Consider the following 11448-nt stretch of genomic DNA (forward strand, 5'->3'; position numbering starts at 1 on the left):
AATCTTGTATTATACTAGTTACAAAACACCTCTAACTTCGAGATAGTTTTCAGATTTTCTTAACCTTATTAAAGTTTGTCGTTTCTAAACTGTGGAGTGGCTGAACTGTGGAGCAACTGCTAGCCATATCTCTAGGTGTCTAGCACCATTCTAAGCGCGCTCGTTTAATGGCACGTTTCGCGATTAGTAGAAACGTACGCCGTACCATCCTGCTGTAGTCACAGCACGACATCACCTCTTCTCGGCTTGCTGGCACGTTTCTCGTCATAATCATCCAACCTCTTATTGTTGCTTCCTATCAACTGCTGCTTAAAACTCGAACGCTTCTCAACCCTGTGGCGCCTGTGGCAGCGCATAACGTTGGCACCAGGACGAGATGGCAGTGTGCAGAGTTCGTGTAAATGTTTTCTAAGCTCGTGACAGCACCCCTGAACTATACGTCGAAGGGCAGTTTGGGAGCCGGATTACAAAGTGTTGCTTTCCAGTGTTTGATTCAACTTTCCGCAATGATAAAGACACGCTTGCGCTCTGCACGTGTTATCAAAGGCGATGCCATTGACCCTGAAAGCGCAGCTCCCGATACGAAAAAAACTGCCAGGGCTGCCAAACCTGAACCACCGGATGAATCCCGGCCTTCTAAACCTCGAGCCGTTACCAGCAAGAGAAAAAGTGCATTGAAGCCGACAAGAGCTGAGCAGCCTAAAGGGCCCGAGCATGTTACGGAGACAATACCAGCTGGTGATTGCAAAGATGATGCGCCAGCGGAGCCCAGTTCGTCTGAGCCAACCGCAGATGCGCATTCACCAAAAAAGAAAGCAAGGTCAAGGCCGCTTAAGATTGAATACTCCGAAGGCCCACTGCGCGAAACTGGTGACAAGTCTCCTTACTTTGCCTGGATGCCTGAAAACTGGAAGCAGGTCTTGGATAATGTGCGCACAATGCGCCAAGAAACCGAGGCTCCTGTCGACACCATGGGTTGCGACAAGTGTCCCGACCACACTCTTCCCGACAAGGTACGCCAATCGTTCTTTTTCCGACGTAGTGCATCCAGCCATTAGTCCTCTAATGGCCTGATGTTGCGTTGTTTTCCATGCCAGCTTGATCTGCCAATCCACGGTTGTAATGCCTAGCCACCAATCGGCAGCTTCTTTGGCTTTGTGCATTGTACCCGAGGCTCAGCTACTGCAAAGCTATTTTGAGAATTGACCTGAAGTAGTTCGCAGAATCAGTTGAGCCAGTATTGTAATGTTAAAAAGGCTGTCTGTTCGAACCAAGTTTTATTTATTGACATGTTGCAAAACTTGGACGCCCGCATTGCTCTTTTCTGATAGAAAAGTAGCATGACTGCATGTCAGAAAGTGTGCTGAGTGGACATTAGATCAACACCTCATATTTTCAGCGAAGTCACACGCATTAGTCTGTTAAGATGGCAGTCATGGTTCTGGCCTTACGCACTAACCCCTGCCATCCAAGGCTTAGGAACTTTGCACAAATGAGAGGATGCTGTGTGACATGTGCTGATGTCAGCATTTGCTTTAAGGTCATTGTTGATAATACCTAGAGTACATTGAAGTCAGATGTGGGTGGTGCAATGCTAATTGTGTCAAGCAGTTTGGTTTTAGTGCCTTTAAAATGCAGCAAAGGGCTGGTTTAAAAGGGGGGTGAAAGAGAGAGGGTTGTTGAGCATGTTCACAGCGAAGCTGTCCACAAATACATGTTAAGCATGGATAAACAGGTACAGGTTACATGTACCCGGATATTAGTCGCTTGTTAAAAATATATCTTTCAAATAAGTAAATGCCTCTGCGGCCTTTCACTTTCAAAAAAAAAAAAAGGAGCTTTAGTCTGTGTTCGGCACTTTTGTTGCAGGTTGTCCGTTATCAGTTGTTGGTCTCGCTGATGTTGTCAAGTCAGACGAAAGATGAAGTGACGCATGCTGCAGTGGGACGTCTTCGTGAATTCGCCCTTACTCCAGAAAGTGTGGCAGCAGCTGATGAAAAACAGATTGAAGAACTCATCTACCCTGTCAGCTTTTACAAGGTGATCACTTTGTCTTGTGCAGCCATTCCTGGCGCAGTAGAACGTGAAACCAATCAGCAGTCATTAACTTCTTTAGTGTTGAAACTATAAAGTAATTTTTTCCGATTGTGCGCTTGTCCTGTTTTGCTTGTAGAGTTCTCTCCCCTTAGTGTCATTTTGTTCAAATTCAGTATTCAAGTTTAAATTCGTTTCCTGTATTTACAGAATGGCAATAGATACTACGACCTGCTACGGTGGTTCAGTGGCTGTGGGTCATGGCAGCTCAGCCCCAGGTTGCCTGAATTATGATGGAAGTGAAATGCAAAAATGCCTGTGTGCTTTGCATTGTCAGCGTATGTTAAAGATCCTCAGGTGGTCAAAATTGAGCCAGAATACCTTGTACTGCTGTGTCGACAAGAGCCTTGTTTTTAAAATATAAGAGCTGATTTGGCTGTTAGTTATTAACTGTGAGCTACAATAATTTTTTTGATGTACCTAAGAGTAAATAGTTGAAGAACAATTCAATTTTAGTTAGCCAGCATACTAGCCAACATATGCAGCCTGTGCAGAGTTGGGGCCAGGGATATGGACCTTGAGAAACGGAGATGAGGCTCACTGGTCAAGTGGAACAATCAACAATTTTCACTTGACGAGAACACCAATGTTTGTAACCTTTAGTAACATGTCACTTAATAGCCAATTGCAAAGTGCACATCTTCAAAGACAAAGCACAAGGCAATCGACTGAACTGAAACTGAAACCAAGACCCGCAATATGACATTTACTGAGTGTTGTAGGCGTTACCGAAAAAAAGTAACTAAATACATTACTCGTTACGCTAAAAAAAGAACTTAACGCGTTACCATTATCGTTACCCCAAAAAAGTACTGCATGTTACTGCCGTTACTCCATGGCCATAAATTTTTAATCAGTGCTTCTTTGCTGCAAGAACTCACAATAACAATTTTATAATGCTCATATTTCACATAAAACTTCTATCCCAAACAACAATTTTAGCCGGAATCATGATTTAACAGGAATACTTTGCACAAATGTGCTGGAGCTTAGCAATGTTATGGTGGCCTAAAGTTGTCTGTAGAGTTAATGTTATGGCTTCTAACTCCGTGGCACATGGTGAAGCCATTTTCTAGATGTGACATTAAACACAAAATGACACTTCGCCATCAATTCTAACTTCACAATGAAAACAGTGCTGAACTCTCAACAAATTTACAGTAATTCAGAAAAATGTGAAGCCACTGAATTGAAACCGGAACCAAAACACGCAACACAACTACCTGTTTCCTGCTGTCTTACGTCGCTGACTCTAGTATGCCAAAAAGTAGTCCTTTTACCTCGGAAAGATTATTCTTAGATGTTAGTCTTTGCTGAAATGCTCGGTACATACAATAGAGAATGATAAACTGAGGAGGATGACACAACACTGGGAAATGGCGCCACCTAGTAGTTTGATGATGTTTTGCTCATTCCATTACTGTGGCTTGCTATGCAGAACAAAGCCAAGCACCTGAAGCAAACAGCTCAGGTGCTATTGGAACAGTATGATGGGGACATTCCAGACAGTGTCGAGGGCCTGTGTAAGCTGCCGGGAGTAGGGCCCAAAATGGCCTACTTGGCCATGAGCTGTGGCTGGGGCCGCACCGTGGGAATTGGAGTCGACACTCATGTGCACCGCATTGCCAACCGGCTTGGTTGGCTGCCCGCACCCACCAAGACACCGGAGCAGACCCGGAAAGGACTGGAAGCCTGGCTGCCAAGGTGAGTACTGTGGATGTTCCCTAATCTAAACCATGAAGCAAGAGTATCAGTAAACTTGAGCTTCGATTGAACTTTATTCAGGCAGTACGCAGTGGTAAATAACTTTCCATTGATGTGGTCTCATGTAAATAACTGGACAGTGTCACTTCAAGGAGAGGTGCAATTGATGATGGTGATGATGATTATAGTTGGCTGCACCCTTCATAGCGGGCAGTCACCATTGTTGGGACCTAGCAGATAGTGTGCGTTGACACTTAGAAAAAGAAACTGCTTAATCACACACACACACACACGCATCACAAACCGCAATGCATATGTGTCGTCATCACTGCATAGCCCTCCACCAAAATTAGAGGCAGGTATTTGTGCCAGCCATGGCATTGGCTATGCATGATCCGCACCCTTCCTGTACAGGAGGGAAGCTGAGTGCCACTGGCGAAGTGGTGCCCTTTTTAGGTTGTTTGTGCAGGCGGTGGAGAACCAAGTGCTTTGTAGTATAGTTTCTTGTGCAGTCCCGCATGCTGTGCATGCCACAACTTGCACATTGGGCATGGTGTCAAAACACTGACGATAGGTTAGCATCCATAGCGTTTTCATGTTCATGTTCAAGTTCCATGTTTTTTTTTCTCATCAAATATTGTTTTCAATGAATAAATTACTGATTTTTTTTTTCAGTCATCTAATGTAGCAGTCCTGTGTGGTCAAAAGTCTCTTAAGTCTGTGCTGTGTTTTTGTCAGCATGAACAGTTTATTTAACAGCAATTAATGTGCAAATGGTAATACTTGGTGCTTTGGTTGTAGAAGAAATTGCTATCATCATTAAAAGAGCAACTCATGTTAAATGAGATAGCCGGCTGCCAGCAATGCAATCGAAGTTTACTGCAAAGAGCTAGGTTGACATGTTATCGTTGGGCTGTCGCGCAGGCTTGGGTTTGAAGGGGGAAGGCATCAAGTGGTCTACATGTTGATTGCAGCGATGAAAATTCCACCCATTCCTCACAGTAGCAAGAACATGATACTCTTTTTCGTGACGCCCATGCACGGTTTTGTACGTGTCCTACATGCAGTTGATTAGCCTACTTAACAGACTAATTGCTGTAAGTAGATGATGAGATGATAGTGAGAAAACAGCGCTTAGATAAAAGGCAGCGTGGAGGTGGTGCTTCTCAGTTCGCAGAGATGTGTAAGCTAGCAAAGCTATACCTCAAATTGCGCAACTTCGCTGCTTGTCCAACAATTACACCGTCGCATCATGTCCCTGGCACCCCTACTTGGTTAGTTTTCAACTTTGACCAAGTGTAACTTGTACTCAACAGCCAGCTGGCAGTGCCTTGGATGCAAAGGAAACTGACCTTTTTTTGGTTAAAACCGAATTTCAAAAACTGATTTCGATATACATTTGTCGTTTAAATTTAAATGCATGCTGGAAATTCCATTTCACCTCCAAGATTAGGGTCAACATACTAAATCTCTTGAGGAGGTGAAAAGCATTTTCCTTGGAGCTGTTTCCACACCTTGAAATAGTGCCAGTTGTGCAGGCGTACTGCTGAAGATTATTGGCTTAGTCTAGAAAGATTAAGAACATTGCTAGTTTGAATACAGCCTGCACTGAACTTAACTAAGAAAGTTGAAGTTCACTGCGGGTTCTTGGGAAGGCTCATCAGTCCAGGAGTCCTCTGGCTGCTATCTCCCCCCGGGCCCAGCCTGCCAGCTTGAGCTGGTCATCCAGTTGAGCAGCCCGCAAGACGTTTTCCCAGGAGGTACAGGAAAGGGAGGGCATGGGGGGCACTCACCTGAGATGTGGGCATGTCCATAGGTGGCGGGACAGTCGCCTTGTGGTGCCTGGCATGTGGTACAGTGTGATTGGTGGAGGGTGGGTTGAATTTTGTGTGCAATATACGGTGATGGAAAGGATTGGGTTTGTGGTTGTCTCCAGAGAATTCTCTGGGTCCTGTCAGGTGAGCAGTGTGGAGGCGGGCATGTGGCTCGGCCTGCGCGTTAGTGTAATGTGATCTTGTGATAATCGGGGTTTACATTGTTGGAGTGTTTCTTGGGTAAGATTTGGATGCGAATTTGTTAGAACATGATCTGAAACCTTGTCAGTGCCCCTTATGAGCACTTTATGATTAAAGAGTTGTTAAAGCTGTCAGCGTTAGGTATTAACTGGCAACTGGAACATGTGCCAGAATGACTGCGGCATCATTTTTGGACAAGGGAATTCTTTGTATTCAAAGCCTGCATGGCCTGTAGTATCAGTTTTGACTCGTAAATCATTGTACATGCATCGACTGTGAGACTGTCTGAATATTGCAGCCTAGGCTAATGTATGCGGCTTGCCATGGGTGCTCAATTCAGAGCCTGTCTATAAATTTATAGTTGTCAGGAGTGACGCAGTTAAAATTTCTGGCCATTGAAAAATGGTATGTAAACAATATATAAACAATCCAAAAGTGCATACTATAGGATCGTTTCATTTTGGGCTCGATCATGATGTGCTGAAATGAGAGCCAATTTTGTGCAAACTTTAATGCAAAACTTACTTGCAACGTGCCACCTGTGTTGTGACAACACAATGGGAAATTTGATAGTAACCCACTCGTGTTGATCATCTTGAAGGCGCAGGTTTTTTGGGAGATGTTTGCTTCGTTTTAATTGTGAGGTTAGCCCGACGTGTGGCATAACCCTCGTCCGTGCATTTTACGCAGAGACCTCTGGGATGAAGTGAACCACCTTCTGGTCGGCTTTGGCCAGACAGTATGTAAACCAGTGGGCCCCAAGTGTGCCTCGTGCCTAAACTCCGAGCTGTGTCCTTTTGGTAGGAAGCAGGGCAAAACAAAGAGCTCAAAACAGTGAGCCGTAGATGTGCACAGCTCCTTGTGGCTGTCATCTCCAGTGCTGTGCTTACTAGGGTTTGGAGGCACTCGTACTAAAGGAAGCACTGCCTCCCTCGACATTTCTACCGAATACTGACCTGGAAGTCGCATCAAAATGCCTGGAGAAGTTTGTGCAAGTTGCGCATTACTTGTTTTGTGTTCAATTATCAAATGTTGCACTTTACATGGTTGATTTATCAGTGTTTTTAATGCTGTGTGTGCTAGAATGTGCCACATTTCGCATTTATTTTTCTAGCTTTATTGCAGTTGTTGCTTTTGTTCTGTCTGTGAGCTGTAACTATCAGGCTCTGCACCTCGCTTGCAGCTGCAACCTTACATTACTCATGTAGATCTCAGGGAACAACTTTTTGTCGCTGTTGATCTCTCTGTCAGTTGTAAATACCAGGTTCTGTACCTCGCTTGCACAGCTAACCTTAAATTACCCATGTGAATCTCAGGATACAACTCTTTGTTGCTTTTGGTCTTTGTAAGCTATAGCTATCAGGCTGTATACCTCGCTTGCATCTGTAACCTTACATTATCCTTGTTAATCTCGGGGAACATTTTTTTTAACTTAAACACTGCTTGTATGTAGTGTAGGCAAAATAGCAGCAGATACAGCATAACTATTGTGCAAGCATTCAGGAAATGCAATGAAGTGCACACTTTTCCGGAGTTCTTATTTTATTGACATGTATTCTGTTGCCAAATGGTTGTACTAAAAAATTTTTAAGATCAGTCTGCTCCTTGCCAGCATTTTGTTTGAATGGTGCGGTTCCTTTAGTATACTACACTTGGAATGCTGCACGTAAAAATCGACGTTTTTGATGCTCTGGAAAAGGTTGCATTACAGTGAGCAGTGCTTTTTTCCTAAATTGTGTAGTCTCTGCTGCGAAGCAAAGAGGAAAACTTGGTGGACTTGTTACTGCTCCGGGCAATTGACAAATGCCCGAGGTTACCAATGGCTCTATGTACTGCATTTACACTAACATAACAGGTTTTTTTTTTTTTTGCTCACTTCATAGGTTTCATAACTCATCTCACTTTACATTCGGAACCGAGATACGAATGTAACGTGTTTTTTTTTTCCTTCTGATCCTGAAGATTGCTATAGCGACCTTCACCACCAAACTTGCAAGCTGTTAGGAGAAGCCAACTTTTTAATGACCTCTGGCACGCAGGCCAAGGAGAGTGTGGACCGCTAAAAAGGAGAAGGCATTGAAAGAGTTGAGTGCAGCAGTAAACGAAAGAATGGGGAACGGGCACAGGACTGGGCTGCACAAAGCGCGAAGCTGCGATGGCACGGTGATGACAGTGACCGCTGCCGCTTGAAAGGCTGTGTGCTTAACATGTTAAGGCCTTTGTTGTGGTCAACGATATTGCGCTCATTGTGTTGATAGTTTTGCTTGCTGCCTCAGATTTCCTTCAAGCCCTCAGCTTTAGTTGGCTTGAACAAACTCCGATCGAATTATAATCGTAATATATGTATAATTTTTTCATTATCATGAGGTCTCGAACTCCCACTTCATGTTATATACATGCAAATACAGTACTAACTTTATGAGAAAATTTTTGTGGGACCATAAAAAGAACAAAAAATAGTGTCCCTGCCCACACCAGAACTTTGAGGCAGTGAGAGGAATCGTAATTACAATAGATTTTTGCCCATTGGGCTTCCACCCTCCACAGAAGCGTCAGGGCTATACAGGTGATGCCTGCAGCAGGTTGCTTGAGATGTTCGCAACTGTTAAACAACACTGACTGGAAGATTTAGCAAGGCATACCATGCACATACTTGTTCAATACAGAAGAGCACAAGCTACTTATAGTTTTTCATGGGCATTGCTAATGGCCTTTACTATAGCAAGGATCTCAGACATGGGGGCAAAGTTTACAATAGTTCGACCGCAAGTCAGGAATTCCTGCAGTTTCATGGCTTTTGGCTTTCATCCAAGTGAACATTTTGGAGAGAGAAGAGAGAAATAATATTTATTAGCACCCGTCAAAAGGATGATGGGTATCCAAGGTGCCGCTCGGTTCCAGCCATGTCCTCCCCCTCAGCCGTCGACCGGGATCTCTTGGATCTCAGCAGCGGCAAGGGCGAGACGGATGACTTCACGTTGTTTAGTTTCGTCCTCGTTGTGAAGCAGTGCCTCCCAGGACTCATCTGTTCGGTCAAGTTGTCCAAAGCTCGGACATGTCCATACCATATGGATCATGTCCGCTATGCTGTCGCAACGTTTGCACCTGGGGCTGAAAATCTCAGGGTGCCACTTGCTATAAAGCTGAGGGTTAGGTAATACTCCGGTTTGGAGCTTGCGTCACGCAACCTCTTCGTTTTTGGTTAGCTGTTTACTTGCTTTTGGAAGTACCGCTCGGCCTAATTTGTAATGGTCTAGGATTTCCTGATACGTGTTAAGGTCGTCTTTGAACTGTAGGAGCTCCTCATCGCGCGAAGGGGTTGTGCACAAGACGCCACTGGGATCCCGGAAAGTAGCTAATCCTCGGGCCAGTGCGTGCGCTTTCTCGTTTCCCCTCAGCCCTTGGTGCGCGGGTGTCCAGATGAGCGCTACCAGTTCTGCCGGTGGTGGACTGCCGGCCAACACTCGTGCTGCTGTAACTGAAATGCAGCCCGCGTCAAAGTTTCTAATCGCTGATTTTGAGTCACGATAATTTTAACCTGTTGTTGAGTTAAAGCCAGCGCAATGGCCAACTCTTCCGCCTCCGTTACTGTCGAGTGTCTGGTGCTGCAGCACGCTACCGGGCCTCCGTTTTCCCTAGTGGCTACCGAAATGTGCCCCGAACTGTTTGTGCATTGTGCGGCATCCGTATACAAGACATCCTGTCTGCCCTGAAAGCGGGCTTGCAACGCTACTGCTCTTTCCTTCCTCCGGCTCTCATGGTAGATGGGATGCATGTTTTTGGGGAGTGGGGGTATCTTTAATTTGTCCCTAACCTGTCTAGGAACCGGGCCCGTACGTCTCGAGCACGCTCGAGGCTCGTGCCCCAGCTTCTCCAGAATGCTGCGACCAGTACGACTGCGTAAAAGTCTCTGATACTGCGAGGTCCTTGCAGCCTCAATGAGCTCTTCGAGGGTATTCGAAACCCCTAGACTCAAAATTTTGTTTGTTGGCGCACAGGGTGGTAAACCTAGTGCTGTTTTTATCCCTTTACGGATTAAAACATCCGGTTTGTCCTTTTCCGCCTGGTAAAGCCGCAAAAAAGGTGCCACGTAGACTATCCTGCTGATTATAAAAGATTGCACTAGCCTAAGGAGGTTAGCTTCTTTCATACCCGCATGTTTGTTAGCGATTCGTTTTAGGAGTCGGCAAGTTTGACTGGTGCTAGCGTCTAGTCTCTGAATCGTTTCCGAGTTCCTGCCGTTCGCCTGAATTCGTAATCCTAGAACCCTAATGCTTTCCACCGCTGGAATTACATTACCGTTGACCCTGAGTGTGATTCCCGCGTTATACGGTCCGTCCTGCTTTATGCGCCGACGCTGTGGCGACCGCATGGACGCGAGAAATAGCAACATTTTGGAAGTTGTGGTAGCACTGCCCCCTCACCCTCCGAGAAGCCTGTTGAAGCAGACTATGAAACTTTGTGTTGGCTGTGATTATAGTGAACTAGGATACTGTTCTAGTTCACTATAGCTGTGATGAAGTGCTATAGTTAAGTTCACTGCCATGTAAAAATATGGGCAGGGCAAGAGGTTTATCATTTCATCTCTGAACCTGAAATGGGAGCTGTTTTCTTGATCATAATGATGGAACCTTCAGACTCTAACCACAACGAAAGAAGAGCATGCGGTGAGGGTACAGTTGCAGACTTTATTTTGGTAGGAAGTTCATGGAGTTTGTAGCTGTACATGCAAACAAGGTGTGAATACAGAATTTAAACGGTCAAGTAACAGTGAGAATTGGTAAGACGGATGCGAAGGCTAATGTGAAAGCTGTTCAAGCATGGCTTCCATGGAAACAAGGCACTGATGGAGTATTTTAATTTTGTTGGCTAGAAATGTCAAGCTGCTTTTTCGGTGCCTTTCTGTTCCGAAACACTGAAGGCAGTGTGGCAGGCTGGATGCCTTTAGTGCAATATCTCCAGTGAGTGTGTGCCTGTTCAATATTCCGCAGATCCGCATATGCACCTGCCGATTGACATAACATTTGCCATATGAAAAGGGGTGCAGTGCACATTTACGCAGTACTGGTGAACTTGGTCACAAACGTCCCCACGTCGACAATCACAAGCTGGCTTATTTAGTTTGGTTACAGTTGCATGGCTCTCTGGAGCTATTTAGGGCGGCACAATTCACCTGCTCCTCCTATGATCTTAATGCTTGGTCATCTTGCAAGCTTTCTACATTCCCCCCCCCCCCCCCCCATCCCAAGTATATTTAATAAATGTAATATACCAATGGTGATTACCTATACTAAGTACACTTGAGCCCAATTGTAGTACTGAGTGGTGATCAGTGCGAGCTTAGGGGAAGAGCACAGCATTGTAGCCGGAGTGTCTCCATTAAAGCGAAGCGCTAACATGACCCTCAGTCCACCAACTTGCACTTGGGTGTTAAGGCTGAGTGAAGCGCCGCAGATGTCTCCTTTGTGAAGTTCAAAACTGCGTCCAGCACCATCTTGCACTCTTCTGTGTGACATCTCCAGAACCCCCAGCACTATGCATGGCTGCAGTGGAGAGATTTTGTATTGCAGTGGAGATTGCAGTGGCGAGATTTTGCAAAAGTACAAGCCAGATTTTGGGCCCAGTGAAAGAGTAA

At 45.2% G+C, this 11448-nt stretch overlaps 1 protein-coding gene across 1 annotated transcript; it reads left to right on the forward strand.

The window, feature by feature from the left end:
- Positions 1-149: 149 nt before the first annotated feature.
- Positions 150-7424, forward strand: Nthl1 (Nth-like DNA glycosylase 1). The gene is made up of 4 exons (XM_077631813.1): positions 150-1013; positions 1870-2040; positions 3533-3798; positions 6504-7424. Exons 1-4 carry the CDS (start codon positions 402-404, stop codon positions 6649-6651), a joined length of 1197 nt encoding a protein of 398 aa, XP_077487939.1. The 5' UTR covers positions 150-401; the 3' UTR covers positions 6652-7424.
- Positions 7425-11448: the final 4024 nt, after the last annotated feature.

The sequence above is a fragment of the Amblyomma americanum genome, chromosome 7 (assembly GCF_052857255.1).
Source record: "Amblyomma americanum isolate KBUSLIRL-KWMA chromosome 7, ASM5285725v1, whole genome shotgun sequence".
NCBI classification, from domain to species: Eukaryota; Metazoa; Arthropoda; class Arachnida; order Ixodida; family Ixodidae; genus Amblyomma; species Amblyomma americanum.

Bases quoted from the DNA above. Each gene is read 5' to 3' on its own strand.
- Nthl1 (XM_077631813.1), top strand. From the start codon at position 402: ATGTTTTCTAAGCTCGTGACAGCACCCCTGAACTATACGTCGAAGGGC. The intron at 1,014-1,869 runs GTACGCCAATCG...CTTTTGTTGCAG, and splicing joins ACCACACTCTTCCCGACAAG to GTTGTCCGTTATCAGTTGTT. The intron at 2,041-3,532 runs GTGATCACTTTG...CTTGCTATGCAG, and splicing joins ACCCTGTCAGCTTTTACAAG to AACAAAGCCAAGCACCTGAA.